The sequence below is a fragment of the Podarcis erhardii genome (genome assembly GCF_964252035.2).
Source record: "Podarcis erhardii genome assembly, chromosome: 12".
NCBI lineage: Eukaryota > Metazoa > Chordata > Lepidosauria > Squamata > Lacertidae > Podarcis > Podarcis erhardii.
In genome coordinates, this window is record NC_138513.1 from 47,126,591 (window position 1) to 47,153,138 (window position 26,548).

At 44.7% G+C, this 26,548-nt stretch overlaps 1 protein-coding gene and 1 pseudogene across 5 annotated transcripts in view; one reads left to right on the top strand and one right to left on the bottom strand.

Moving 5' to 3' along the window:
• Window positions 1-1,730: 1,730 nt before the first annotated feature.
• Window positions 1,731-26,548, bottom strand: part of ELMO1 (engulfment and cell motility 1) — a 101,974-nt gene continuing 77,156 nt past the window's right edge. For all 4 annotated transcript variants that reach the window (XM_081834858.1, XM_081834859.1, XM_081834860.1 and 1 more), the window contains 6 exons: window positions 21,296-21,459; window positions 18,919-19,031; window positions 16,968-17,075; window positions 10,134-10,213; window positions 7,629-7,706; window positions 1,731-2,935 (listed from right to left, as the gene is read on the bottom strand). In XM_081834858.1, coding sequence (XP_081690984.1) covers window positions 2,735-2,935; window positions 7,629-7,706; window positions 10,134-10,213; window positions 16,968-17,075; window positions 18,919-19,031; window positions 21,296-21,459 — 744 coding nt within the window. In that variant the 3' untranslated portion in view covers window positions 1,731-2,734. The remainder of the gene's footprint in view (window positions 2,936-7,628; window positions 7,707-10,133; window positions 10,214-16,967; window positions 17,076-18,918; window positions 19,032-21,295; window positions 21,460-26,548) is intronic.
• LOC309326272 (small ribosomal subunit protein eS24 pseudogene) lies at window positions 15,680-16,219 on the top strand (annotated as a pseudogene). The gene has a single exon. The product of its transcript is annotated as a small ribosomal subunit protein eS24 pseudogene (transcript).

Sequence of the window (26,548 nt, forward strand, 5' to 3'; positions counted from 1 at the left end):
AAGAAGCTCTTTGACGCCTAGTCTCCGCCTACTCTCCCTGCGCGGAAGCCTTCTGCGTAGGGAGGGTGTGGGCAGTGGAGGACCCGTGCTCTCCCCGCTGGTCTCCGGCGAGGAGTCATGGAGCCACCTTGCCGATTCCCCCATCTGCCCCCCTTCTCCACTGGTGCTACGCTGATTTCCTTCCCCAGAAGATGGGCTGCTTCTCTCCCTCCCGGGACGCTCTCCGGAATCCCTCTGGAGCCCTCCCTCTCCTTCTGGCTCCGATGGCAGTTCCCTGACATTAGCTCACCTCACCCCATGTATGCTAAAAGAAGTCCGTATGTCAAAAGATTAAATCTGGTACAATCTGACACTGTGGCAAAACCAAAGCCCAGCTCTCTGTCCTCTTAAAACACAAGGCAACACACATAGCCTGACCACATGCAAGGAGCCCTTGTCAGGACAGAAGAGAATCTCTGTACACTGACATTTGCTAGACAAAGGTTGGTGATAAGTGTTGTCATCCAGCACACATGCTGAACCTGGCACACTAACACCTAAGAACTGCTAAAGCTAGTCCCAGATTACTTACACCAGCCTTTGATGCTCATTTTTATCAGATGTGCCTATTCAAGTATGAATAAAATATAATGCTTTGAAAGTTAAAAATGGACTGTACACCAGGGATGTGTTACTGCTTTCTAGTTTTCTGAACATACAGGTGCATGCATTTACACAGCAATCTATTTCCTTTTTAAAAAAGATATTGAGGTTCGGGAATGTGTGGATTTTAGTCAACAAATTTTCTCCTGTTTTTCTTAACACACACACTCACCTCACAACAGCTTACAATACAATCAGTAGAATCATTGAGCAACAGTACAGAACAAAACTGATAAAACAAAAAGCAGCAACATAATGTATACCCGGCAATAATACTAAAGTAATACATTGGCTCAAAAAAGGGGAAACCAAAGTAACACAGAACAGACCCAACAGGGAGGTGTTGGATGCCATGGAAATGAAATTATATTCAGCAAAATCCCCTTTAGGATATTCCCAGGCTATTTCTCAACTCACCTTTATGCTTGGGCATAGCTGAATGATTCCTTTTCTTAGGTGACAAGGAGAGCCTTTTCCCAAGTCTTATTGCTGTGTGTGCATGCTTCATCCTCCCTTCCTAGCATGCTGCAATTTCAGTGAAACTCCCCAACCCTGCGCAGCAATTGGGCTTTTAAGAAAGCCTCCTACTGGTGACAATGGGAGCTTCGTCCCAAAGCCTAATTGTGCCAACGGGGGAAGACAGAAGGTAGTGGCAGAGACAGAAATTGAGTGACTCAGGGGTAGCCCCCCCCCCCCCCGGAGAAATCACTATTGAGGGAATGCTGCCTTTTCACATTAAAAAATGGTTCCTCAGCCTTGGTTTACTTTCATACATTGTCCATAACTATAGACCTGCTAGCACCACGTGGGGCATCTGGATTGCTTGGCTAGATTGCGTAGGTTCCTCTGTGTGGGGCTGGCAGATACATGGTCCAGTTTTGAGGTCTGGATGTCCTGACGGTCCCTTTCCAGCTCAATTATTCTACAGCTAACAGTCATGGAGACTAGAGCTATTTCTTTCAAGCCAGTTGTAACAGCAGGATGCTTTTCTACCAACTCACACTTGTCCTGCCTTCCATCCATAAGGAGCAGAATAGTCAGAAATGAGAATGTACAAGAATCTTAGAATAAAGACAGAATTCCAAGAATCAGCACAAGTCCAATTTTATTCAACAGCAATTCTGATGGGAATGTTGGTGTATATTTCATCTCCAAGGGCAAATGTTCCAGGTACCAAACGGAAATTAACACACAGGTAATTTTTGAAAAAGTACACACAATACTATTTTGTTCTTAATTAAATATATATTTGGAAAAAAAATTGTTTTGTACAAAACCAAATCCCTTGGAAATCACATGTCTATATGGATACCTGAATACATAGCACTTTTCGGTATCTATGGTGTCTGCCGCATTTGCACACAAAATAACCACAATCCCGCTCAGGACAAAAGACCCCCACCTTTTTTGTGATATATAAGTACACAATAGGGACACAGAACAGCAAGTGGCTTCATTGAAAGTGTGGAAATCACGTGAGGGAGATATTAGATTAGAATTGTTTCCAGCAAAGACCTGTAGACTCATCGTCTTAAGAAACAGTTACGTGATGTAGCACAAATGGGGAGGGTGCTGGTGTTAAGGGACATGACAAATGGTGTAGAAGCTGAAAGCAGTGAATTATCTTCGTTTTCATTTTTGGTCAGCTCTTTAGCTGACTCCATGAAAAGAGACCTCTTGCCGTCCTCCACTTGCAGAAGACTTTCCTCTTCTCTGCTTCCAGTTAAAGCACCTGCAATGCTGGCTGTAGTCTGGGGGGGTTCTGCGTTTTGTCCTTTTGTTTGGAATGTGTATCCCAGCATTTCAGAAAACAAGGAAGTTCCTCTTGGTTTGCCTTTCAGGTCGGAATGTTCATCAGATCTTGCCCAGTGGTGGTGAGAAGTTAATGCAAAGCAGTGTTTTTCATTAGCAGCGGGGAGGACGGTGCCAAAGGGAAGGGTAGAAAGCAAGAGGAAATAAATGTTTTGCATCCCCCCCCAAAAAAAATTGAAGTCCAATGTGCATATGTTGTTCTCTTCTTTAGAAAAACCAAGTAACTCTCCAGTTGTAGCACTTCCAGTTTAAATTGCAAGTCTCAGCAGTGTGAGTAGCTTTAGTTACAGTCGTATACAAAGTCATAGTTGCTTGGTTCCTTTGGAATGGGAGGGGGAGCATCTGGGATCTGTATGTTTTCCAGATCTAGGAGGCGCAGCTTTATCTCCATACTGAGCAGAGTGTCCAAGTCATTACGTGTCAGTTCACTCATCATATCCTTTCCAAGAAGGGCATTTAGGCCATCTGTCCACACACAGTACTAGAAGGGAAGGAGGGGAGAAAGGGAAGGAAGAGCTGCGTTATTCTGCCTTGCATAAGTGCATCAGTCTGCAAAAGCATGCCATATTCACTGCAGTCGGAATGTACAGTGGTGCCCCTCAAGACGAATGCCTCGCAAGACGGAAAACCCGCTAGACGAAAGGGTTTTCCGTTTTGGAGGCACTTCGCAAAACAAATTTCCCTATGGGTTTGCTTCGCAAGACGAAAATGTCTTGCGAGTTCCTGCGGGGTTTTTTTTTCTCTTTCCCCCCCCCTTTTACTAAGCCCTAAGCCGCTTATCAGCTGATCCGCTGATAAGCCGCTTATCAGCTGATCCGCTAAAAGCCGCTAAACCGCTAATAGCGCTAATCCGCTAAGCTGTCAATGGGATGGGCTTGCTTCGCACCCCATTTCGTCTTGCGAGGCACCACTGTATAAATAAATAGCAGAAGCTCTGTGTTGCAAACATTTCGGCAGTCTGGGACTATAAGAGAAAGGACGATGACGACAACGATAATTATTATTAATTACTTATACCATAGCCATCTGACTGGGTTGCCCCAAGAAGTGAAGTTACAGGAAACCAGGCAGAGGGCCTTCTCAGTAGTAGGGCCTGCCTTGTGGAATGCCCTCCCATCATATGTCAAGGAGGTAAACAACTACACAACTTTCTTTATTATTAATTGCCATCTGCCACACTGGGTAGCTTCCAACATAATAAAAACACAGCAAAACATAAAAAACTTCCCAATACAAGGCTGCCTTCAGGTGTCTTCAGAAAGTTGTGTAGTTGTTTACCTCCTTGACATATGATGGGAGGGGATTCCACAAGGTAGGCACTACTACTGAGAAGGCCCTCTGCCTGGTTTCCTGTAACTTCACTTCTTGCAGTGAGGGAACTGCCAGAAGGCCCTCGGAGCTGGACCTCAGTGTCTGAGACATTCAAGTATAAAGGGCCACAACTGTTTCGGGTTTAAAAGTTCCTGACCAACAAACTGAATTGTGCTCGGAAACATACTGGGAGCCAATGTAGATCTTTTAGGACCAGTGTTATAGGGTCCTGGCAGCCACTCCCAGGCATCAGTCTGGCAGCTACATTCTGGATTGGTTGTAGTTTCTGAGTTGCCTTCAAAGGTAGTGCCACATAGTGCGCATTGCAGTAGTCCAAGCATGTCCCACTCTGTCAAAACAGTGCGCAGGCAAGGTCTTGGCTGGGGTACCAAATACAGCTCGAAGACAGCTGCCCTGGACATAGAATTGACCTGTGCCTCCATGGACAGCAGTGAGTCCAAAATGACTCCCAGGCTGCACACCTGGTCCTTCAGGGGCACAGTTATCTCATTCAGGACCAGGGAGTCCCTCACCACCCCCTGCACCCCAAACAGTACTTCTGTCGTGTCAGGATTCAGCCTCAATCCATTAGGCACAATCCATCCTCCAACCATCTCCAGACACTAACACAAGGACATTCACCTCCCTCACTGGTTCCAATTTAAGCAAGAGCTGGGTATCATTGGCAATGGATGAACACCCAGCCCAAACCCCCTGATGATCTCTCCCAGTGGCTTCATTTAGATGTTAAAAAGCATGGGGGAGAGGACAGAACCATGAGGCACCCCACAAGTGAGTGTCCAGGGGTCTAAACACTCATCCCCCAACACCACCTAAGATAAAAATACTATCTTAGGTTATTATACAGCCAAGTTACTTTTCTTCAATGCAGCTTCTGATGTTACATGAAAATAGGGAAGAAGGGAGAGGTGACTTGTGTTTCTAGGGTAAATGCCTAAGACAGCACCTCACACATTTCAGCTGTGGCATAGATGCATGTGAACTGTATTTCTATCTGGAGCTCATACATCATTCTCAATACAGTGGTACCTCAGGTTAAGTACTTAATTCGTTCCGGAGGTCTGTTCTTAACCTGAAACTGTTCTCAACCTGAAGCAAAGTTCTTAACCCGAGGTAATATTTCTGGGTTAGCAGAGTCTGTAACCTGAAGTGTCTGTAACCTGAAGCATCTGTAACCCGAGGTACCACTGTATGGGGAAAATGCGTCACTTCCCATCAAAGTCATGACAGTGGAAGATCCACAACTGGGAAACATCCAAAGTTCTCAATGAATCAGAATGGCAGTGAAATAATTCTGGGGATGTTAAGTCACCTCCTGGGACTAACTTCTTGTAGGGAAGATGCAAAAAACCCTCTGCCTCCAACCTCTTGCAGGGAAGACATGCTGTGGTCTAACCATCCCATGCTGGCCACTTCACTTCCTTTCTTTTGTGGAAGAATTGATTTGACATATATTATTATTAGTATTAGTATTAGTTTTATCATCATCCAAAGCCTCTTTTCTGATTGCAGAACTAACTTTAATTTTGGATTCACTCGTTCATCAAAGTAAATCTGCGGCAACTAACCTGGGAGGGTTCATCATATTTAAGCGGAAGCCTGATATGCTACTTCATTAAAAAAAAAGCGGGGGGGGGGGAGGTAAAGGACCTCTTACTGTTAAGTCATGGCCGACTCTGGGGTTGCGGCGCTCATCCGGTTCTATAGGCCGAGGGAGCCAACATTTGTCCACAGACTGTTTTTCTGGGTCATGTGGCCAGCATGACTAAGCTGCTTCTGGCAAACCAGAGCAGCGCACGGAAACGCTGTTTACCTTCCCGCCAGAGTGGTACCTATTTATCTACTTTCACTTTGACGTGCTTTCAAACTGCTAGGTTGGCAGGAGCAGGGACCGAGCAACGGGAGCTCACCCTGTCGTGGGCATTCAAATCGTGACATTCCGAGAGTGAAAACCGGATCAAAACCGGTGCACTATTTCTTCATTTGGGGTGTGTGTGTGTATTTATCCACCCATATTATGAAAAATGATGAAAAATGCTGAACGCAAATGGAAAGTAGATGCAAAACTGTATAATTAGTAATGCATGATACCAATATAAAGTCTGTAGATTATGTCATTGGCTCTATTTTGGGAATTGTGAGGTCTTGCATTGCCCTGAGTGTTTTAAGAATCAGAGTTACGTCAGTGTCGCTGGACCTTTAAAAGCTACACTCTGGATGCTGGGTTCAGCTGTGAATACGAAACAAACGTTTCTCCTCCTTTAAAAATAATAATGGAAAACTGCAGCATCACCCTGAAGCTGACAGTTCCAGATAAACACGGGCTAAACAACTGTTTTAAATCAGCAGCAGTCCTAGGGGATTTCATGAACAACCATCAAATCCTATTCCATCAGCCACTCAAATTTCTTACTAAAAACCGTTTATGCAGTGTGAACAAAAGTGCTTGAATGGAACTGTCTAAAAATAAAGATTTCAATCATACTGGCCTGTGTCCTAGTTTACAAGTGGAAAATTAAATGAGCCATAGCAGTGTTTTTATCATATAAAGGATTCTCTTAGATTCCATGCCGAAAGATGAATTTTAAATTTAGCTGACCGTGTGTTACAAAATAAGGCTGAGCTTAAAAATAGCTAGAGCTCACTGTGTGCAGCACCAGGCTGGGTGGGGGATGAAAAAAATCGTTATATGAACATGACAAGGGAGGAAAGAGGACAAAGCCAAACAGAATGTGCTCTATACACATTATTTTAGAAGAATCATCCACACTGTAGTTAAAGAAGAGTTCTTGAAAGTCTTTGGCTGGAATTCACTGTAAATAGCACGGGTGGTGGGGAGTCAAATTAAAGAGGTGCTTTGGGTGAAGGATTGTGGAATCCACCTCAACAAAGAACAGCCCAATAAAGGAGGAAGTCCTCTTTGATTTTGCCCCTGCGCTTCCCTGATATGTATATTTACATTTTCTAAGAAGAGGATCTCAAAAAGTGCTATATCAAACAAAACAGCAGTTCAAACTTGACCAGGTTCTACACTGTTTCTTCTCTTTCTTCAAGTCTGGGACCAAACTGAGGAATGGAAGTAATAAATCAGGACACTCGGTGGCAGCCAAGATGGTAAGTGAGGCTGGACAGGAGCAGAGCATCTTGGGGAGAGAAGGTGAGCCCTCAATCTCTTCGCCACCTGCCTTTAGGAAGGTAGACCGTGGCTGGTTTGCGCAAATCACGGTTTAGTGTGAATGTGCAGGCTGCCAGGGAGAAGCTCACAGCTGCTTTGTGGACCTTTCTGGAACATTTTTGCTGGGAACATGTTTGTCTTAGCACATACAAGGATTAGCTATAACCAAAGTACCCATGATCAGCTAAAGAACATCTTGGAGATCTGTGGAAAAACCACAACATACTGTGGTGCCTCGCAAGACGAAATTAATCCGTTCCGTGAGGCTCTTCGTATAGCGGTTTTTTCGTCTTGCGAAGCAAGCCCATTGACAGCGGATTAGCGCTATTAGCGGTTTAGCGGCTTTTAGCGGATCAGCTGATAAGCAGCTTATCAGCGGATCAGCTGATAAGCGGCTTAGCGGCTTAGGAAAAAGAGGGAAAAAACCCGCAGGAACTCGCAAGACATTTCATCTTGCAAAGCAAGCCCATAGGGAAATTCGTTTTGCGAAGAGCCTCCAAAACGGAAAACCCTTTCGTCTAGCGGATTTTCCGTCTTGCAGGGCACCACTGTAGTCTTAGGTGGTTCTTCAGGAATTCCTGAAACTGTTCAGTGCTGACCAAAGTAATTCAACAAGGTAATCCCTCTTTTTCTTTTTAATACACAAATAGAATCACACACGATTTACCTCATGCTTGTCAGGAGCAATGAAATTTAGCTGTCCATTGGAATCGTACAAGATGGAGAATGCGAGCTCAAGCACCTCCTGAAAAGAGACAATGAAATATTTACCTGAAAAGGGGCCTGATATGAGTTTAACAAGTTTCCTAGCCTTGGTTCACACACTGTGATAATTCATAGTGTAACCAGTAATGGTTCTTTTAGGTGGACAGAGCAGCCTGCCTGGACAAGGCTGGGGTGGCACAGGGTGTCAGCAAGGTTCAACGCACCGGCAGAACCCATCAGGCGCTCCCCCCAGTGCACCCATTAACCACTGACCTCACCACCCTCCTTAAGCTGCCCTTCCCCAGTAAGCTGAAGCAACACTGGTGTAAAGGCGTCTGTCCCACCACATGGCAAATTATTGAGCACAGCACCATGTGAACGAGAAGCAGGAAGCCTTGGGCTTGGGAGAACCTCACCCCCACCTGGCTGTACGGAGGCAACTGGACGTACAGGTAACTCACAAATTACAACAGGTAACTGTCGTATCAAGCACTTGGTCCCTTACCTTTCTTGCCCCGATCTGGCCACAGTGATCCATGTGATGGTTACTTCCAGGCTTGATTACTGTACAGTGGTACCTCTGGATACGAATGGGATCCATTCTGGAGCCCTGTTCGCATCCTGAAGTAAACGTATGTGCGTGTCGCGTTTTGCCGCTTCCGTGCATGCGTGTGACGTCATTTTGAGCATCTGCGCATGTGGCAAAACCGGGAAGTAACGCATTCCGTTACTTTCAGATCGCCACAGAGCACAACCCAAAAATACTTAACTTGAACCTACTTCAACCCAAGGTATGACTGTAATTCGCTCTATGCAGGGCTGCCCTTAAAGCTGACTCAGAAACTCCACCGGGTGCAGAATGTCGCGGCGAGGCTCCTTACGGGGTCCTCATCACAGGATCACATTAATCCAGTGCTTTACCAGCTGCACTGGCTCCCGGTGGAGTACAGGGTCAGATTGAAGGTGCTGGTTTTGACCTTTAAAGCCCCACCTATGTTTTCTGTTGCTTCTATTTTATATATAATATGCCTTGAATCCCAGGCAGGGAAAAAGGCAGGATAGAATTATTATTATTATTATTATTATTATTATTATTATTATTATTATTATTATTAGAACCTGTAGTCAAGATTCCCTTGGACATCTTTGATTTAAAGGCTTTTTAAAGCAATACCAGGGTTGCTTATTGTTCTGTGGGTTGTTTCGTTTTGTTTTTTTGCACACAACGTATTCAGATAATACAAGAAAATAACGAAAATGACATTTACAGTGGGACCACTTAGAATTAAAGCCAATTTCGAAGACTGGCAGACAGAAAAACGAGTGAATTAGATTGTGTCCCATCAAGCTATTCCAGATAGCCTTGACATTGAGTACCCAAACAACATTGTGCTTATTTATTGCTAAGCGATCCCTCTGGAAGGATGGAAGCTGTATGCTGGCAAAGGGAGAGATGATGAAACCACCGGTAAGGACATTCTGCCAAATCTATTCTTTGCTTGCGGCAGTAGCATTCTGTCACTTCTGCTCTGCCAATGCATAAACACCAGAGCAGTTGCTATGCATAATGAAGGGCAGAAGGATGAAAATATCCTTTGGAAGTTCTAATCCGCTGTGAAACTTGGGGGAATGTGAACCCAAGTACTTTGCACATAGAAAGAAGAGCCTGTCACTCCATCCAGACACCTCTTTCCAGGGCAAGCTCCTCCATTCACACCCGTGGAGGGAACCAGCTTCCCTACATACCCAAGGTCCTTCTAGACATGGGTTTATTGTGCAATCTCAGAAGCTTGTGCACACAGCTTTTATGCAGGGCTCACACTATGTCGTCATCATCAAAATGCCAGCCCTTATTTTTGTTACATCTGGGTTTTCCTTCTCCCCATCACCTAGAAGGGAAACCCTCCCATTTGCCCATTGGGTAAGCTGCTCTTGAAAGCGTGCTTCCAGCGTACAGTGGTACCTCGGGTTAAGTACTTAATTCGTTCTGGAGGTCCGTTCTTAACCTGAAACTGTTCTTAACCTGAAGCACCACTTTAGTTAATGGGGCCTCCTGCTGCTGCCACGCCGCCGGAGCACAATTTCTGTTCTCATCCTGAAGCAAAATTCTTAACCAGGAACTGTCTCACAGCTATGGAACTGCTTTCCTTCTGGGGGCTTGTTAAAAGCTGAGCTTCAGGGACTGCTATATGGCTCTTCCATTTCACTTGCCTTAAATTGGGCATTCATAGAATGGTTTTAATAATACTGTGTTTTCTACTTATGTAAAGATGTTATTCTGTTGGATTCATTGGGTGTTTCTTTAAGTATAGCTACCTGCTTCAAACCTCTGTCATGGAACAAGTTAAAAATAAAAACCTCAAAACGAATTTCACAAATTCTCTGAAGTAGAATTAACAAATGTGCTATTCTGTCAAATGCAGAGTTTTCTAACGAAGAAGTCGTTGCATTTTATTCAAAATGATACCTTGTTTTGTTTTGCTCCTTTCTCCTTCATGTGAGGGCAGTCCTTCCCTGTCACAACTGCTTTTATGTCTGCCACGGGCACTGGAGCAAAAGAAAAAGAGGGGGTGAGAGAGATATTCCAAGGTGTGAAAAAACTGTGGCATGAAACAAGAGGCAAGACAAAAGCGCTATGTCAGAAGTGACATCCCTTGTACCATCTTCCAGCATCCGAAGTGAGAAAGAAGCCAGAAAGATGAGATTGTATTTATTCAATTTATGTATCATTTCACAAGGATAACATATGATATACAACTTTTTAAAAAACATACACATTAAAATGAAGTTATTTTTGAAGGGCAAGCTTTTTCCAGACAACGAAATGGTGATTTCTGAGGTCAAGTCGTGGCTTCTGACGCAACCTGCCCACTTCTACAGACGAGGTCTCCACAGTTACATAAAGCACTGGAAGAAGTGTTTGACTCTGGCTGGTAGCTATGTAGAGAAGGACTAATAACTGTGCCCCATTTCGTTTGTCTCAGTCCGCAGAAAGTACGTCAGGGGAAATCTTTCATGAACGCCCCTTGTATTATTATTATTATTATTATTATTATTAGTTATTCGCTTTATCTTGCCCAGGGCTCTTGCTCCCAACTCAGAAAGCTGCTCTTGAAAGATACAACGACTGATGGCATCAAAAGCTGTTGAGAGAACAAGGAATGTCAACAGGAGACACTCTCCTCCTGACACAGGCCGCCACACAGGGGAACTAAGGTGCTCTCAGTACCCAAACCAGACCAAATACCTGCTTGAAATGGATCCAAAAGAATCAGTCTGGGTCCTACTCCCAATAAGTGAGGATAGGAATCCTGTCTAAATGTTACATGTCTACACGCGTGTGTAGTTATGTTGCTTGTCAGAGGTAGCATCCATTTGGTATTTATGAAACACAACCAACTTGGTCTCTAAGGTGCTACTGGAAGGATTTTTTTATTTTTTTTAATTTTAATTTTGTTTCAACCAACCCTCCATCACTGAATCCACTACTGCAGGGCAAAGAGCTGCGTCTCCCACTAAAGTAACTTTCAGACCTCACCAGAATCATCCTAGCCAATTCTCACACCCAGAGGCTCCCCCCACTCCCAATCCACATGCAAGATGGTTGTGTGTGGGCTGCATGAGTTCAGAGGACGGTGGTTTAATACACTTTGCAAAGGCTTGCAGTGGCACAACTCCCATGTCTAGGCTTGTACTGAAGCCCTCACACAAGCAGGCAGCAATCGAGGCTGGGGAAAAATAAGCATGCTCAAATGAATTAAGTCAGAGAAACAACATTCATAGCTTCAAATGCAAGCCAATTTGAGGCAAAATATTACAACAACAACAACAACAACAACAACAACAACCTGCCTATGTGGAACTGATGTGGAAAGGCTGTGACAAACTCCCTTGCAATCTATAAATTTTATTTGGAAAGGCTTCCTATGGCGCAAGGTGAGGATCTATCCCCTCTTCTGTTTGAGCAAGACTCAGCAGACACATATTTTATTTTGTCAGTTCTCTATCCAGGCAACAAGCTGTTATATCTTGCTTGAAATGACAAAGGTTAAAGGTATTATTAATGGCATTTCTTTGTATAGTAGCCTTCAGCACACAAAACTTATTCATGGGGCCTTAAAGTCAAGACTTGTCTTTTCAAATCTCCCGTCTTCTCTGTTTTCCTTTCTGCAAACTTTCCCCCCTTTCTGCATTCTTTCATGACAGAAGGCGCTCTCCTAATAAAGAGTACCCACACCTAAGGCCAGACACATCGCTGTTTGTCCAGAAAAGTGGCCTGTGAAAACACCAGGGGCACAACTCACTGAACAGCTCCACCATACAAAGCTTCCGGAAGAACAAAGACTAGAGAATTGCCTTCTAAGCTATGGAACGGAGTTCTGTATGCATTAAATAAAGAACGATTCTAATTAAAGGAACAAATCCCTCTTGACCACTAGGGCCAAAGCTGTTTCTGCGTGGGACATCTAGCAAACTGAATGCCCTTAAAAATACATAAAGCCTGGGAGTCATTTTGGACTCACAGCTGTCCATGGAGGCGCAGGTCAATTCTGTATCCAGGGCAGCTGTCTACCAACTCCACCTGGTACGCAGGCTGAGACCCTATCTGCCTGCGGACTGTCTCGCCAGAGTGGTGCATGCTCTGGTGATCTCCCGCTTGGACTACTGCAATGTGCTCTACGTGGGGCTACCTTTGAGGGTGACTCGGAAACTACAACTAATCCAGAATGCGGCAGCTAGACTGGTGACTGGGGGCGGCCGCCGAGACCACATAACACCGCTCTTGAAAGACCTACATTGGCTCCCAGTACGTTTCCGAGCACAATTCAAAGTGCTGGTGTTGACCTTTAAAGCCCTAAACGGCCTCGGCTGAAGGAGCGTCTCCACCCCCATCGTTCTGCTCGGACGCTGAGGTCCAGCGCCGAGGGCCTTCTGCCGGTTCCCTCATTCCGAGAAGCAAAGCTACAGGGAACCAGGCAGAGGGCCTTCTCGGTAGTGGCGCCTGCCCTGTGGAACGCCCTTCCAGCAGATGTCAAAGCGATAAACAACTACCTGACATTCAGAAGACATCTTAAGGCAGCCCTGTTCAGGGAAGTTTTTAATCTGTGATATTTTAGTGTATTTTTGGTTTTTATGGAAGCCGCCCAGAGTGGCTGGGGAAACCCAGCCAGATGGGCGGGGTACAAATAATAAATTATTATTATTATTATTATTATTATTATTATTATTATTATTATTATTATTATTATGAACAACCCAGAAAAGATTCTGCTACTATGGGCTGGGTCCCTGCTCATCCCACTCACCAACCCTCCTGCCAGTCCCCCCACACCAGCCCCACAGAGCTCCCCTTCCCACCCCCTGCTACTACTAAGCTTGTGATTCATCTTCCCAGCCCCATTTCTGAAGCCACGTCTCTTCTGTTGCTGCTTTATATTCACTTTCACCATCACCTTGATGTCCAAACCTCACCCCCTCCTTTTGTGCGTCCCCCTGCCCACAAATCACCTATGGGAGCCTCCACCATCTTCCTCCTCCTTGCAACTACCAAGCATCCTTGTCACGTTTCCCCATCCACTTTTCTCCTTGCTTCCTTAAACTTTCCCTTGCACACAGATCCCCTCCATTCCCATGCCTCCTCCTCTGTCCTATTCTGCAGCCCCCTTGGCACGCACACTTCACACTGAGCTATGCTTACTGTCTTTTTAAGATGAAGAGAAGCCGGTCAGTTAGCTTGCTCAGCTAGTGAATGCTAAGTTCAGTTGATGTGTGCTGCACATACCCGTATTTTTCGCTCTATAACACACACCCGACCATAACACGCACATAGTTTTTAGAGGAAAACAAGGAAAAAAATATTCTAAACGAAACAGCGGATGTATGATTTTTGTGGTTCATGCTGTGGCCACAGACATGTGATCTGATGGTGAGTTTGGGGTAGCCCAATGCAAAAATCCTGAGGATCCATGTGGATCCATGCTTTGTAACCATGTTTTTGCACCACTGCGGCCCCAGGCAACAGTGGGTGCGTGATTTTTTTGGTGCAAGATGTAGCCATGGACATGCTATGTGATCTGATGGTGAATTTGGGGTGACTCAGTGCAAAAATCCTGAGGATCCATGTGGATCCGTGCTTTGTAACCACGTTTTAAGTGGGGAGGGAAGGAAAAGCACTCAAGGGACAAGGAACACGCGTGGGGTGGGTGGAGAAGGATGCTGTTAATAATGCAGAAGAGGGGTATAAGGGGAGAAGGCTCCTCTCCTGCTTTGCTCCTTTAAAGCAAGCAGGCTCTCTGTCCCTCTCTCCTCCCCACTCAGCTGCTCTTCTCCCGCTTTGCTGTTTCAAAGCAAGTCACGGAGGAGGGAAGGAAGGGGAACCATGGATCCTCTGCTCACGACTGCAGCAGTTCCTCCCGCCATCCGTAGGCATTCGCTCCATAACACACACAGACATTTCCCCTTACTTTCTAGGAGGAAAAAAGTGAGTGTTATGGTGCAAAAAATACGGTATATGCTAATCTCTTCTAAATTGCAGCACTGAATCTGGAACGTCAGTCACGCTGAAGACAATGCAGGATACCGAGAGTGAAACACAAGATTGTAGGAAGGTAACCATGGAGCTGGGACGCGGGTGGTGCTGTGGGTTAAACCACAGAGCCTAGGACTTGCTGATCAGAAGGTCAGCGGTTTGAATCCCGCGACGGGGTGAGCTCCCGTTGCTCGGTCCCTGCTCCTGCCAACCTAGCAGTTCGAAAGCACATCAAAGTGCAAGTAGATAAATAGATACCGCTCCGGCGGGAAGGTAAACCGCGTTTCTGTGCGCTGCTCTGGTTTGCCAGAAGCGGCTTAGTCATGCTGGCCACATGACCCGGAAGCTGTACGCCGGCTCCCTCGGCCAATAAAGCGAGATGAGTGCCGCAACCCCAGAGTCGGTCACGACTGGACCTAATGGTCAGGGGTCCCTTTACCTTTACCCATGGAAGATTTGAGGGCTTTGCATCTTTTATCTCTCACACACAAGGCAGCTGAGAGGTTTAAAGCTGGCAACTGCTTTCCTTTTAGTGTGTTTCCCTTCTCATTGTACTCAAACAACGCCATATATATGAACAACTCCTGCAGTCAAGCTAGTACCAACTATTATTCTAGCTTTTCTTTGGTTTGGACCACATTAGTGAGGCCAAGAGGGGGGTCTTGTCGCCTGGGCAGCCCAGGACCTCCATACACACTGCCCAGGCTTGCACCCCAAGGAGGTCACTTTGCTGCTGCTAATGTAGCAGCTTGTCTTCTCCCCCAAAGGCACACTCCATTGTCTCTTGAGACAGACAGGTGCCAACAATAAGAGAGGTGGCTTCTATGGAGCCTCACCCTTTATGGGCAGAAGTCTTATTTTGGATTGACAATAGCTCTACCTAGAAGGGGAATGTCAGTAGCAATCTGGCTAGGCATTTCAAATTTTTTCAGCATGGACTTACATTAGCACAGCATGCTTTCACAGTTAATAGAAGTCTGGGCTGGATGAGTGAGTTCAGCTATCAAAGACACATTTCAAAGTTATTCAAGACTGACTGCCTCATCATCATCTTTCATTCCACTCTAGCATTCGGTATCATTTCTCTGAGCACAAGGAGAAGTAAGCAGCTCCTCTCGGCGCCAGAGCCTTAGTGAAGTGATAAGAAACCTTGTCCTAGATTCTGATGAAGGATTGCAATAAAAAGCCTGGAACAGCCGTGAGGCCAATCTGTGAAGCAATGAAAATAAGCGAGTCTGACTATAAACTGGTGCTGTTAAGACACTCTGCTGAGGTCCTTATCTCTGTATCTTTCAGCCAACTGGTGTGAAGGAAACCCCAGGCATTTTCCTCAGGGGACAAACACATTTCAAGCTTATTACCTCTGACATTTGTACAGTCACTGAATGCTCTGTTTGAGTGTTTTTTAAATAACCCCTCCCCAACAAGTAGTGCTTAAAATTGGATGTTAGGGTTTAGCTATCAGAGAACAATCAAATTCTATTTTAAAAAATACTAATTATGGGAGATGCCACCAAGATGAACGACATGGTCACCATCCGAACAATGAAGTTCATGACCAACAGGCTGCTTCAGCGTAAGCAAATGGGGATAGGTGTTCTTCATCCTGGAAAGGCCACTGTTCCCAAAACTGAAATCCGTGAAAAGTTGGCCAAAATGTACAAGACAACCCCAGATGTCCTTTTCGTCTTTGGCTTAAGGACTCGTTTTGGAGGTGGGAAGACAACAGGCTTTGGCATAATCTATGATCCCCTTGACTATGCAAAGAAAAATGAATCAAAGCACAGACTTGCCAGGCATGGTTTGTATGAAAAGAAAAAGACTTCTAGGAAGCAGCATAAAGAACATAAGAACAGAATGAAGAAAGTCAGAGGAAAAGCTAAAGCAAACATTGGGGATGGCAAGAAGTGAGCCAGCAGTGGATTTTAAGAGAAATTAAGTTAACCTGGCAGAAAATATATGGAGATTGTACTGTTGTGTTGCATTCTGGTCAAAGATATTCTGTGAAAACTCATAAAATAAAATACTAATTAGTGAAGAAAAATCCCTGCTTGTGGAAGAGAAAAATATAAAGTACAGCACAACTTTATAATAGCATTTATACGCTGCTTTCAGCGTTCAATACAGGGATTGCAAATAAATTGTTTTGTCTTCATTTTAAAGAGGACCACCCCTAATATTTAACGCAGAAGAACAGGAAGTGTGGCTTTCTTCATCCTTTTCTCGTTTGGTGCTTCCTCCTATTGTTCAAAGCTGCCATGAGACAACTTCTTGGCTAATGAAGCTAATGAAACAGGCCCAGCCTGTAGTAAGCGGGCTGAGAGAAGTCCCTAAAGGAAGGATTCTAATTAGAAGCTAGCAGAGGAGAAGGAATTAAGTGCTGTAACATTCAACAACGTGGAGCTGAAAAACGGTTTGGGGTTTTAGGGGAGAAAGCAAAAAGGATCTAAGGATCCAATCACCTGCCAAACCCAGTGGCGTAGCGTGGGTTATCAGCACCCGGGGCAAGGCAAGTAATTTGCGCCCCCTAACCCATGGATTTGCACCCCCTAACCCGTGGATTTGCGCCCCCTAACCCGTGGATTTCCCTAACCCCCAGATGTTGCGGCCGGTGCGGCCGGGCCCCCCTGCACCCCCCACGCTACGCCACTGGCCAAACCCTTGTTTGCCCTTTCCCCCTCTCCATTTGCCCTTCTTACATCTTCTCATTTTACACCACAAAGCAATGAAAAAGGAAACAAACACAGGAGTTGCGACATTTCAACTACTTACACTTATCCTGCAGTGAATCATGTGGAACTTCTCCCTGGGGACTCTCCTCCAAATCTCCATAATGTAGGACTTTGTGGTTTGGCGAAAGGCGACAATACCAAAATTTATCTGATGAAATAAAATGCCGGTAAGGATCGTTAATCTGTATCGCAGCAAACCAGAGAATGTAATCCAGAAATAAAACACATGACTGCAGCATTGCCAGCCAACATCTACAGGGACCTTCTCCACCCCCAACTGTGACTCTTAGGTCCCTATTTTGCACTGCAAGCTTTTATTAAGATGCCACATGAATTTGCATCTCTTCCCAGCTTCATCTTCTCCCTCTATAATTGTTCTTAAAAGGGTTTGTCAAGAGTTGCTTCTGGTAATAGTATTTGCTTGGCAGGTTCAGGCCGCCACAGTCATGAGTTTACGAGGTCAGTGCCAGACAATTCCCTCCTAACAGGGCTCTTTACCCAAAGCACCACCATTTAATAAACATATAAATGTTCATTTAATGTTTATTATAGAAGAATGTTCCTACATTGCAGGCGGTTGGACTAGACGACCCTTAGGATCTCTTCCGACTCTACAATTCTATGATTCTAAGTGGATTTTTTTTTAGGCAGTTTGCTCTTAGCCAGCTAAAACAGGATCAGACAACAGGGATTCCAACTGCACAGGTTTCCTGATGGTTTGAATGAAGCAAACCTATTCTCCAGAGAAAAAGGTTGGATATTTTTGGGTGTTTTCCTTTGGTTCTGATAACTAGAGTGAAGCAAATAAGATATCCAGTAACAAAACTAATCTGCCACAAAATTTACCTCTTATTTATCTTAAGAGTATTTTTAGATTGTTTGATTCCCACTGCTTGTGGCAACTACCAGCTTCACATATTGATTTGCTAAGACTTTTTTTACTATGCTACATATTTTGTCAAGCATCCATAACACTTGAAATATATGATGCGTGATAAAACCCCCAGAATATGGCTATGTTAAAGCCTTCACATGAAATGGCCCTCATGTGATTAGCACAAGAAAGAGGAAACACTTATTCATAAGTGGGCAGATGTGCCAGAAATCTAAGGAGGCCTTTTATGTCAGGCAGACTGAGTGGCAGATTCCTTGGTTTCAGAATAAGCAGAAAATGTGCACATGATCTTAATGGATTGTGACACTGAAGGCAGACAGTGAGAAAGGGTGAAATAATTCTAGGCAGAATGACAGAAGGATCTAAACCGGGACTTAATACCTGCCCCAAATTCCTGTCAAGAAACACACCAGACCATCTCAACAGAAATACTTGCTTTAAGTAATCATGCCTTATGTAGTTTTAAGCTAAGACACTTTTAACAGTATGGGCTTGGGCTTTTTTTTAAAATTACTTGTCTGATAGGGAAACGGGGGGGGGGGGGAATTGGGCACCTCACATTGGTCTTTAGAAACTGAAAATGGATGCTCAGGATCTGAATCCAAGAAAAATTCCCTGGGGTAGCCCATCCTGACCACATCTTTATCTCACACATGACAATAGCTGTGGGGAGGTGTTTGGGAAAGCAGCCTTGTGGGCCGAATTGGAAGCCCTGCCAGGCCTCAGAAAATCCCCACCAATTTAGAGATATTAAAAAATGTGTTATGATTTCATCATATCGCAGGATTTCCTATTCAATCACGCCATCTTACGGGCTGCCACTTGATGACACAAACAAATATGGCGCTGCTGTTTCTTAAAGGCCTCCCTTTGCATCTGCCATAATATCTAGGTCCACCCTCAGTGTATCAACAGCTCTCCCCCAATTTTATGCTGCATTGAACACACACAGAACTGACGTTTTAAAGGCTAAGAGGCACTCTTTCCATCCTGTCTGAAAGCTCCCTAACAAAACAATAAAGGTTATTTTTATAGTGGTCAATAAAAACAAAGGAGCAAAGGAGAAGGAGGCAGGAAAAAGAAATCTGGTTAGTACCTTGCCGCCGCCGACTGTTGAGTTTCCTAAAGCAGGTTCCCTCAACAAGACGATTAAGACGCTGCTGCTTGATCAACTCTAAAATTTCGGGCTGAATCTTCTCTTTTAGCTCCCTGGGAAAGAGTGGGTTGGGGGGAGAACACAAGCAAACAGACATAGACTTAGTCACACCTAACTAGAAAAAGTAACACTATACACACACATATTTTCTGTGCAGGTTTTGAGTCTTAACTGGAGTTTTCACTCTGCAATACATTTCCACTTTGGGCAATCCTTTCTCCTGCCCATGCTTTAGCTTAAGCCGCCTCTGCAATGCTACCAGTTGTTTGCAAGATGAGGAGGCTGTTTCAACTTAGCAATCAATTGGCAAACCAGGTACAACGTGCACTTCTTTATTTGTTACAGTCAAATGCATCAAACTACTATGGACCCCTGGTCCTTGAGAAGCTGTATATATTCTGTTTCACTTGTGGCGTTGGAGCTTTGCTCCAAACATAGCATATTTAAGGATGGACTGGGTTGTGCCATGTGCCCAGCAATGAGGGGGACTGGGCCTTTGGTGTGAACACTAGGACTTCTTCCAGCAGTACTGCACCAGACAGACAGACACACACACACACACACACACACACACACACACACACACACACAAATGGAGGTATAGCTCCCTGCTCCCCACCCCCAAATCTCCAAGGGGGATGAATCCGTCTTTTACCATTTGAGAAACCAGCTCTCTTTACACTCCGGAAACCACACAAGCAGTGAAGTTGCTCATTTGTTCTGTTACGGAAACGGTGGAGAAAACACACCTGCTGCCTATATCCAGTCATATAATGACTGAAGAACGTCTATGTTCAAAATGCCTTGGGGAACTTGGATATTATCCTTTCAATAAATCTGCCTCACACCGTTCGTTCTGCCCCCTTTGTGTCTCCTCTCCTGGCAGGGATACCAGTAACTTCACCCTCCCTTGTATCTCCCTGAGCAGAGAAGGGATTACTGCCTCAAAAGCAAGCAGGGCTGCATGCCTGGAAGTTGGGCTGTCCAGGCTGAGAGCTTGTTGCTTTCAATGGGGAGAGTGAAGAAACAGTGTTAGCATGAAATGTCTGCTGCTGGCTTGGAACTTCTAGTTCTGGATTCCAAGCAAGGGAGGTTGATGGTTTCCTGGCTTTGCTTTCCCCACAATGGGGACAGATAAGCAGCACATGCAGTCTTGGCCACAAGCAGTGCCAGAACTCCGGCAGATGCCTGCTTCCCTGTGCAAGCATCTCAATGGGGATTCTGCACGGACTACGATCTGCCTGCTTTTGAATAAGCTCTGGGGTGCTAGGCTCTACCATAATATCGTGCTGAATAACTATTATCTTTGGATCAAACTCATTCAGCCAATAAGCTGAAGTAAGTAATCTTACAGTGCATTGAGAATTCACATTATACATCCTCAAAAACTGTGTCAATGTCTCCCGAGTCTTTAAAAATCAGCTGGGTATGAAGACCTGCAGGCAGAAAATGCAAGCATTTTTCAAGCATTTAAAGCTGATTTTACATTCTGTCACAGGATGCATCGTTGGGATGGCGTGACTGGTTAGTTTACAGTCGTGCTTAGCTCCCCTCAAGAAGAAAAATGAAGATTAAGTTTCAAAATAAACTTGACTGTAAGTCAAAAAATGCTGTTGCATAATGGATAAGGCCCACCAGCTCCATTTTGTTTCACTGCTAAAAATGGGCTGAGATCTGCCATGATGAAGTGGCAAGCGTGTCGCTCTGGTGGAAATGGGCCCAAGAGAGGCTTAAAAACAAGTTGACAATCTGCCTTCAGGTCCAAGAGCACAAAGTGATGCAAAAGGAATACCAATTAATATCCATTAACATAGGCATACAGGAGCTCCTTTGGATAACAGCCTCCCCCCCCCCCCCCAGCACCAGGCAGTAAGGAAATTCAGTTTGCTTTTGTGGGGTCCTTGTGACTTTGTGCTTTTGCTCCAGGCTTCATTTTGCCTGGTTCACTGATGGTGACATTTTCTTTTCGGCGAGGAACTGGGCAAGAAAGGAAAATTCATAGAGGAGGGGAAAAGCACACACGCACATAAAGGGTGAAAATGTCAAAGCATCATTTGCTGCAAATAAACTACTCTGAGCCCTAGAGGGATTAGAAGAATCCACTTTAGGTGAATACAAAGAGGCATGTTTTTATTTCTGCAGATGGAAGCGAGCGCATTCCACGCTGATGTGACTGCCCTGCTTTGAAATACTGCCCCTGAACAGTTTTATTACAGAGCAATTCCTGAAGGGTTCATAAATGTCATTCACATTTGTTAGACCTCCCAAACAGGAGGGGGGGGAGGGGGAAGCAAGACATCTACAGGAGAACACCTACAAAATTGGGCGAGATTGGAAATCTTCTTGGTTCATCCTCTCAGACTGGCGAATTTTCAGTATTTCTGCGTAGCTTAGGTTTTGAAGTTTACTTTTGAATTGATCCAGAGAACTAGGCTTCGTGGTCAGTGCTCTCATTATTTGCTCCTTCACCACTTGCATTACCTGTGGGTGAAAACAAAAGGGTCTCTGTGAGTAGCCTCCTCGGGTATTCATAGCACTTACCTCTGCTCCTCAAAACGCTGACATGCCACAATTCTGCTGTACAGTGGTGCCCCGCAAGACGAACGCCTCGCAAGACAGAAAACCCGCTAGACGAAAGGGTTTTCCGTTTTGGAGGCGCTTCGCAAAACAAATTTCCCTATGGGCTTGCTTCGCAAGACGAAAATGCCTTACGAGTTCCTGCGGGGGTTTTTCCCCCCTTTCCCCCCCTTTTCCTAAGCCCTAAGCCGCTTATCAGTGGATCCGCTAAAAGCTGCTAAACCGCTAATAGCGCTAATCCGCTAAGCTGTCAATGGGCTTGCTTCGCAAGACGAAAAAACCGCTATACGAAGAGTCTCACGGAACGGATTAATTTCGTCTTGTGAGGCACCATTGTATTAGATCAGTTCACCCCCAGTCTTACCTCCCTGCAGCAGGAGGTAAAAGACACTGATAATCTACAATAGGAGCCAATTACTCGGGTAGGTGCCTTTCCTGTTGTTCGTTAGTATGCACTTTTAAACCAGAAAATAGAATGGAGGAAAGAGTTAAATCAAACCTCCTCTCTTGGTCCTAAGTCAAATGTGGACCTCCCAGCACCACACTGACATGCAAAACACTTGATGGAGATTCTACACATGGAGTTACCACTTTAAATCTGGGTTAGCTCTGAATCTGACAAGGGAAGTGAATCGATGAATTTCAACTTATTTTCTGTCTGGTACTGACGATACCAATTTAACTTCCCCTTGTTTTGCTCCCCGAAATGAGAAGGATAAAGCTCCCTTTCTACTGCAGGAAATGAGGAAGAAACGGCTTTCTAATGTTTTTATACCTCCAGTCTTATTCTCCAGTCTTATTCTCTTTCTTATAAGGGCTATAACAGCAGCACAAGCTATTTCCCACCCCAAGCAAATCGGTCTTCTCTCATTTCTAGCTCTATTCCACACGAACTGGATTTAAGTACAGTAGAAGTTTTCCCATTATTTTGCTCAGCTCTGTTGGTCTTATCAGCAGTCACCATGGATGAACATATGCCTTCTCTAGCACCCTCAGCCCCACTGAAATTAAACTGGAAAGCCGCATTCAATTGCAGTCAACATTTCAGCACATGCTTGGCTGCAGGGTGCCCACAACTGTTCCACCACTTTTCAAACATGCCATGGGCCAAAAAGGTTTGGCAAACCCTACTCTTACTGATTTAAGCATCACCAAAAAGTTGCTCTTTTTCTCAACTGAGATCTAAGCTGCTTTGCAGGAAAACACATGGAAATACAGCATTGCATAGGGAGCGGCAGGATGGATACAAGACAAAGATGGATTGTGGCCAATGCCACGTGCATGCACAGTAAATTGGAGGGTATACACAGCCTAAGAGTGCCCTGGCACACCTGACCATTTCAGAAACCCACTCCACTATAAAAATAATTTGTAGTAATTTATTGTTTCTACCCCGCCCATCTGCCTGGGCTTCCCCAGCCACTCTGGGGCTTTCAACAGAACATTAAAAACAGAATAAAACTTCAAGCATTAAAAACTTCCCTAAACAGGGCTGCCTTCAGATGTCTATTGATGGCATGCATGGCAGATACTCCCAATGAAAGCCATCCCTTGGCTCATTGCATAAGATACTTGCAGCATTACCGTATTTTTTGCACCATAACACTCACTTTTTTCCTCCTAGAAAGGAAGGGGAAATGTCTGTGCATGTTATGGAGGGAATGCCTACGGGTGGCATGCCTACGGATTTTCCTCCTCTAAAAACTACGTGCGTGTTATGGTCGGGTGTGTGTTATAGAGCGAAAAATACGGTACCTCCCATGCAACAGGGAACTGGTAATGTTATGGGAAGGGAAAAGGCAGGCCTTCCTCCGCCAGTGTGGAGTGCAAGTCCTCACACAGCAGAGATCTAAAGAGCTGTCACGGCTCATTTCATTGCACTTTGCTCATTACACCCCAGGCCCCAGCAGTGCAAGGTGTGCAGGAAATTTGTTAACCAAATGGTGCTTATAGCTGTACCATGAACACTAGCCTTGTCTGTCGTTTAGTCTTTTGCTCCCTTGCGTCAGTGCAGAAGAGAAGGGCTGGAGCAAAGTCAGATTCAGGTTGCTTGGCTTAGCACAGAAAAGGAAAACCTGATGTTACTCTTCAGTGAGACCCAAGGGCCGACTGCACCATTTGAGGCTTCATTCTTCCCTTGTCTTCAGCTGCCCCCTGCCCAATAGTCTTAATTTGGCTGTGTCCTCTTATGCATGCTGGGGTTAATTCGCCTCTAATCAATCATGGTTTGGGTCTGGAGCTGAACAAAAGCAGGCATGCAAAACCCGTTTATTAACTGTTGCATATTTGAAGTGTAGAGCTTTCAAAAACAAGAGCAAAATCAAGAGAGATTCTGAAAGAGAACCATGAACAATGCAAACTAGAGAAGGGGAATGACAAACAGCAAAGCAAGAGCCAGGCATCTGCATATTAATTATTTAACCAGAAGAAAACTCCAGAGAGATGCAGCTCATTAACATGAAGGGGGGCAGGGGAGAGAGAGAGAGTCAAAATAACATTATTTTGGCTAGCTCTCAGGCTTGATGAAATTGCATGCCTCAAAGTATTTATCTGCCTGTAACCTCAAACTATTATGTGAGATAAGAATGTATTTTCAAGCACACAAATTTATCACTAAAAAAAATTAAGAAAAAAACACGGAAGCTCAAGATCAAAGCTAGTTTTTGCCATGGCAGGCGAAGGAAGGACTAGCAACTTTGCATCTCACAAATGACTCAAGAGAACGCAGCTTTACGCATAATTTTTGGAGATTTTCTGCACAAAGATAACCCAAGCTGTGAGGAGATGGAGGGTGCAAAACAAACCGGCTGCTCTTTTTAGAGGGGCTTGCTTGTGTAGGATTAAATCCCCAGTGAACTGGGTCCATGCTAGGAAGTGTGCAAAGTCAGCCGTGACCAGTGTGGAAGTGGAGAACCTCAACAACCCTTCTCTTGGGTGACCACTTGTCTTGAGCCACTCCACAACTCATAAGCCACGAGAAGAAGAAGAAGAGAAGAGTTTGGATTTGATATCCTGCTTTATCACTACCCGAAAGAGTCTCAAAGCGGCTAACATTCTCCTTTCCATTCCTCCCCCACAACAAACACTCTGTGAGGTGAGTGGGGCAGAGAGACTTCAAAAATTGTGACTAGCCCAAGGTCACCCAGCAGCTGCATGTGGAGGAGCGGAGACGCGAACCCAGTTCACCAGATTACGAGTCTACCGCTCTTAACCACTACACCACACTGAGACAAACCTAGAAGTGCCAGTCGCAGTTCAGGCCCACCCATGGTGAAGCTCCCATTCATTTATGAGACAGAACCACTTTCCTTACAATCCACGGTTTCTTTACAGTGTGCCAAACAATTCATTCTGCTAACTGAAAATGGGAAACTGCTGGGTGCAAGTGGGGCAGCATCCTGGAACATTTATTTATTGGCACATTTATATCCTGCCCTTCTAGTGTCGGTGCACCCATTCAAGGCAGGCTCATCGTTTGTCTCCCCCATGGCTTTTGGCTTGCGGTTTGCCCGGAGCAAGGAAAACTTTGAGCCTAGACTCAGACATGATGTTGCGTGAAAACAAGGGCTTAGCTCCAGGTAGAGAAGCAGCAGAACGACCAGGAGAAGAGAGAAGCGGCCACATGTTTTCCTGCGAATATTTGTGTGTTCTCAGGCATGGTTTACCTTAGTGGTGTGCATGAACCAGGCTGATTACAAGCTATTTGTGGTGAGCAGGCAAAGATTCTTATTCGTTTAGAAAATAAGTGAGCTGAGATCCATGCTTCTTATTCTAGATTTCTTATTCTTATTTGTATACTACTACGGTGTCCTCAGTAAAGGGCACACATTACATTATGTGGGCTCATGAATGTCTAGAGTAGGATCTATCCTTTAAAGAAGAGAAACCCTTTAAAACAACCGTAAAGCTATCTGCCTGGCAGAAGACTACATTAAGAGCCCATTTCGAGAATGAATTCTGCAATCCCGATTGCTAATTTAGAAGGAAGAGTGCTTCTTATTAACATCCTTGTCAAAGAACTAAAAGCACTGTGATTTCACTCCTTTTTTGCCATTCCTGTCTTACTCTAAATAAAACAAAAATTGCAGCATCATTCCAACACTAATGGCCGGAAACAATACTGGACGGAAAGGAATTGAAAAGTGTCCACTGGATTTATTACTGCTTTGGATGTGATACTAAAAACATTTAAAATATAAACCCCCAAAGACTCCTGAGAATCCTGGAATAAAATTGTGTTGCCTATTACTTATTTAGGAGCCAAGGCTAGCCAGACCAGATTTTTTTTAGAACTCCCCAGCTGCCACCTTTCTGTTTCTGCTTTTTGGGGGTGACCAGTTGCTTTCCTCCTCTGGAAAATAAGTCTACAGTATTACTGATGAAAGGGATTCGAGTCAAGCCCCGCTTTTCCAGTTAAGACTGATTTGTTCCCGACAACCACTTGGATTAATCTAGATGCTGACAACCTCTCATAATTGTGATTCATTTCCACACCTGAGCGGGTGGTGAAATCAATAATTTAAAAAGAACAGTATATAGCTCAGTTGTTGTTTTTACATATGAAGTAGCTCTCAGTCCATTTAACACACCGGATGAAATTGGTTCTTGCCAACGAAAACTCACGCCACAATAAATTAGCCTTTGAAGTTCCCGAGAAACAGATTAACACATTTAATGGAATCTGCACCCTGCAATTGTGTTCAGGGAAGTGAAAGCAGCTAAGACTATTTGACTCACGCCACAAACACAGCACAGAACTTTACATCAAGAACGTTTGACAAAACGGTTATGCACAGTGCACTGTGGGTCTCTTCAAATCAACAAAATGTGCACATGTGCATGTACATAGCAGAACAAATGTCGCAAATGTGCAGATAAAGTAAGCTGAGGCCAGGTGACTAGGCAGGGGGCTTCTGCCATTTGTCTATCCTAACCTCCAACCAACAGTGTTTTCAAGCCACATGCCCCTATGCCAAATTAACTGTGTATCATT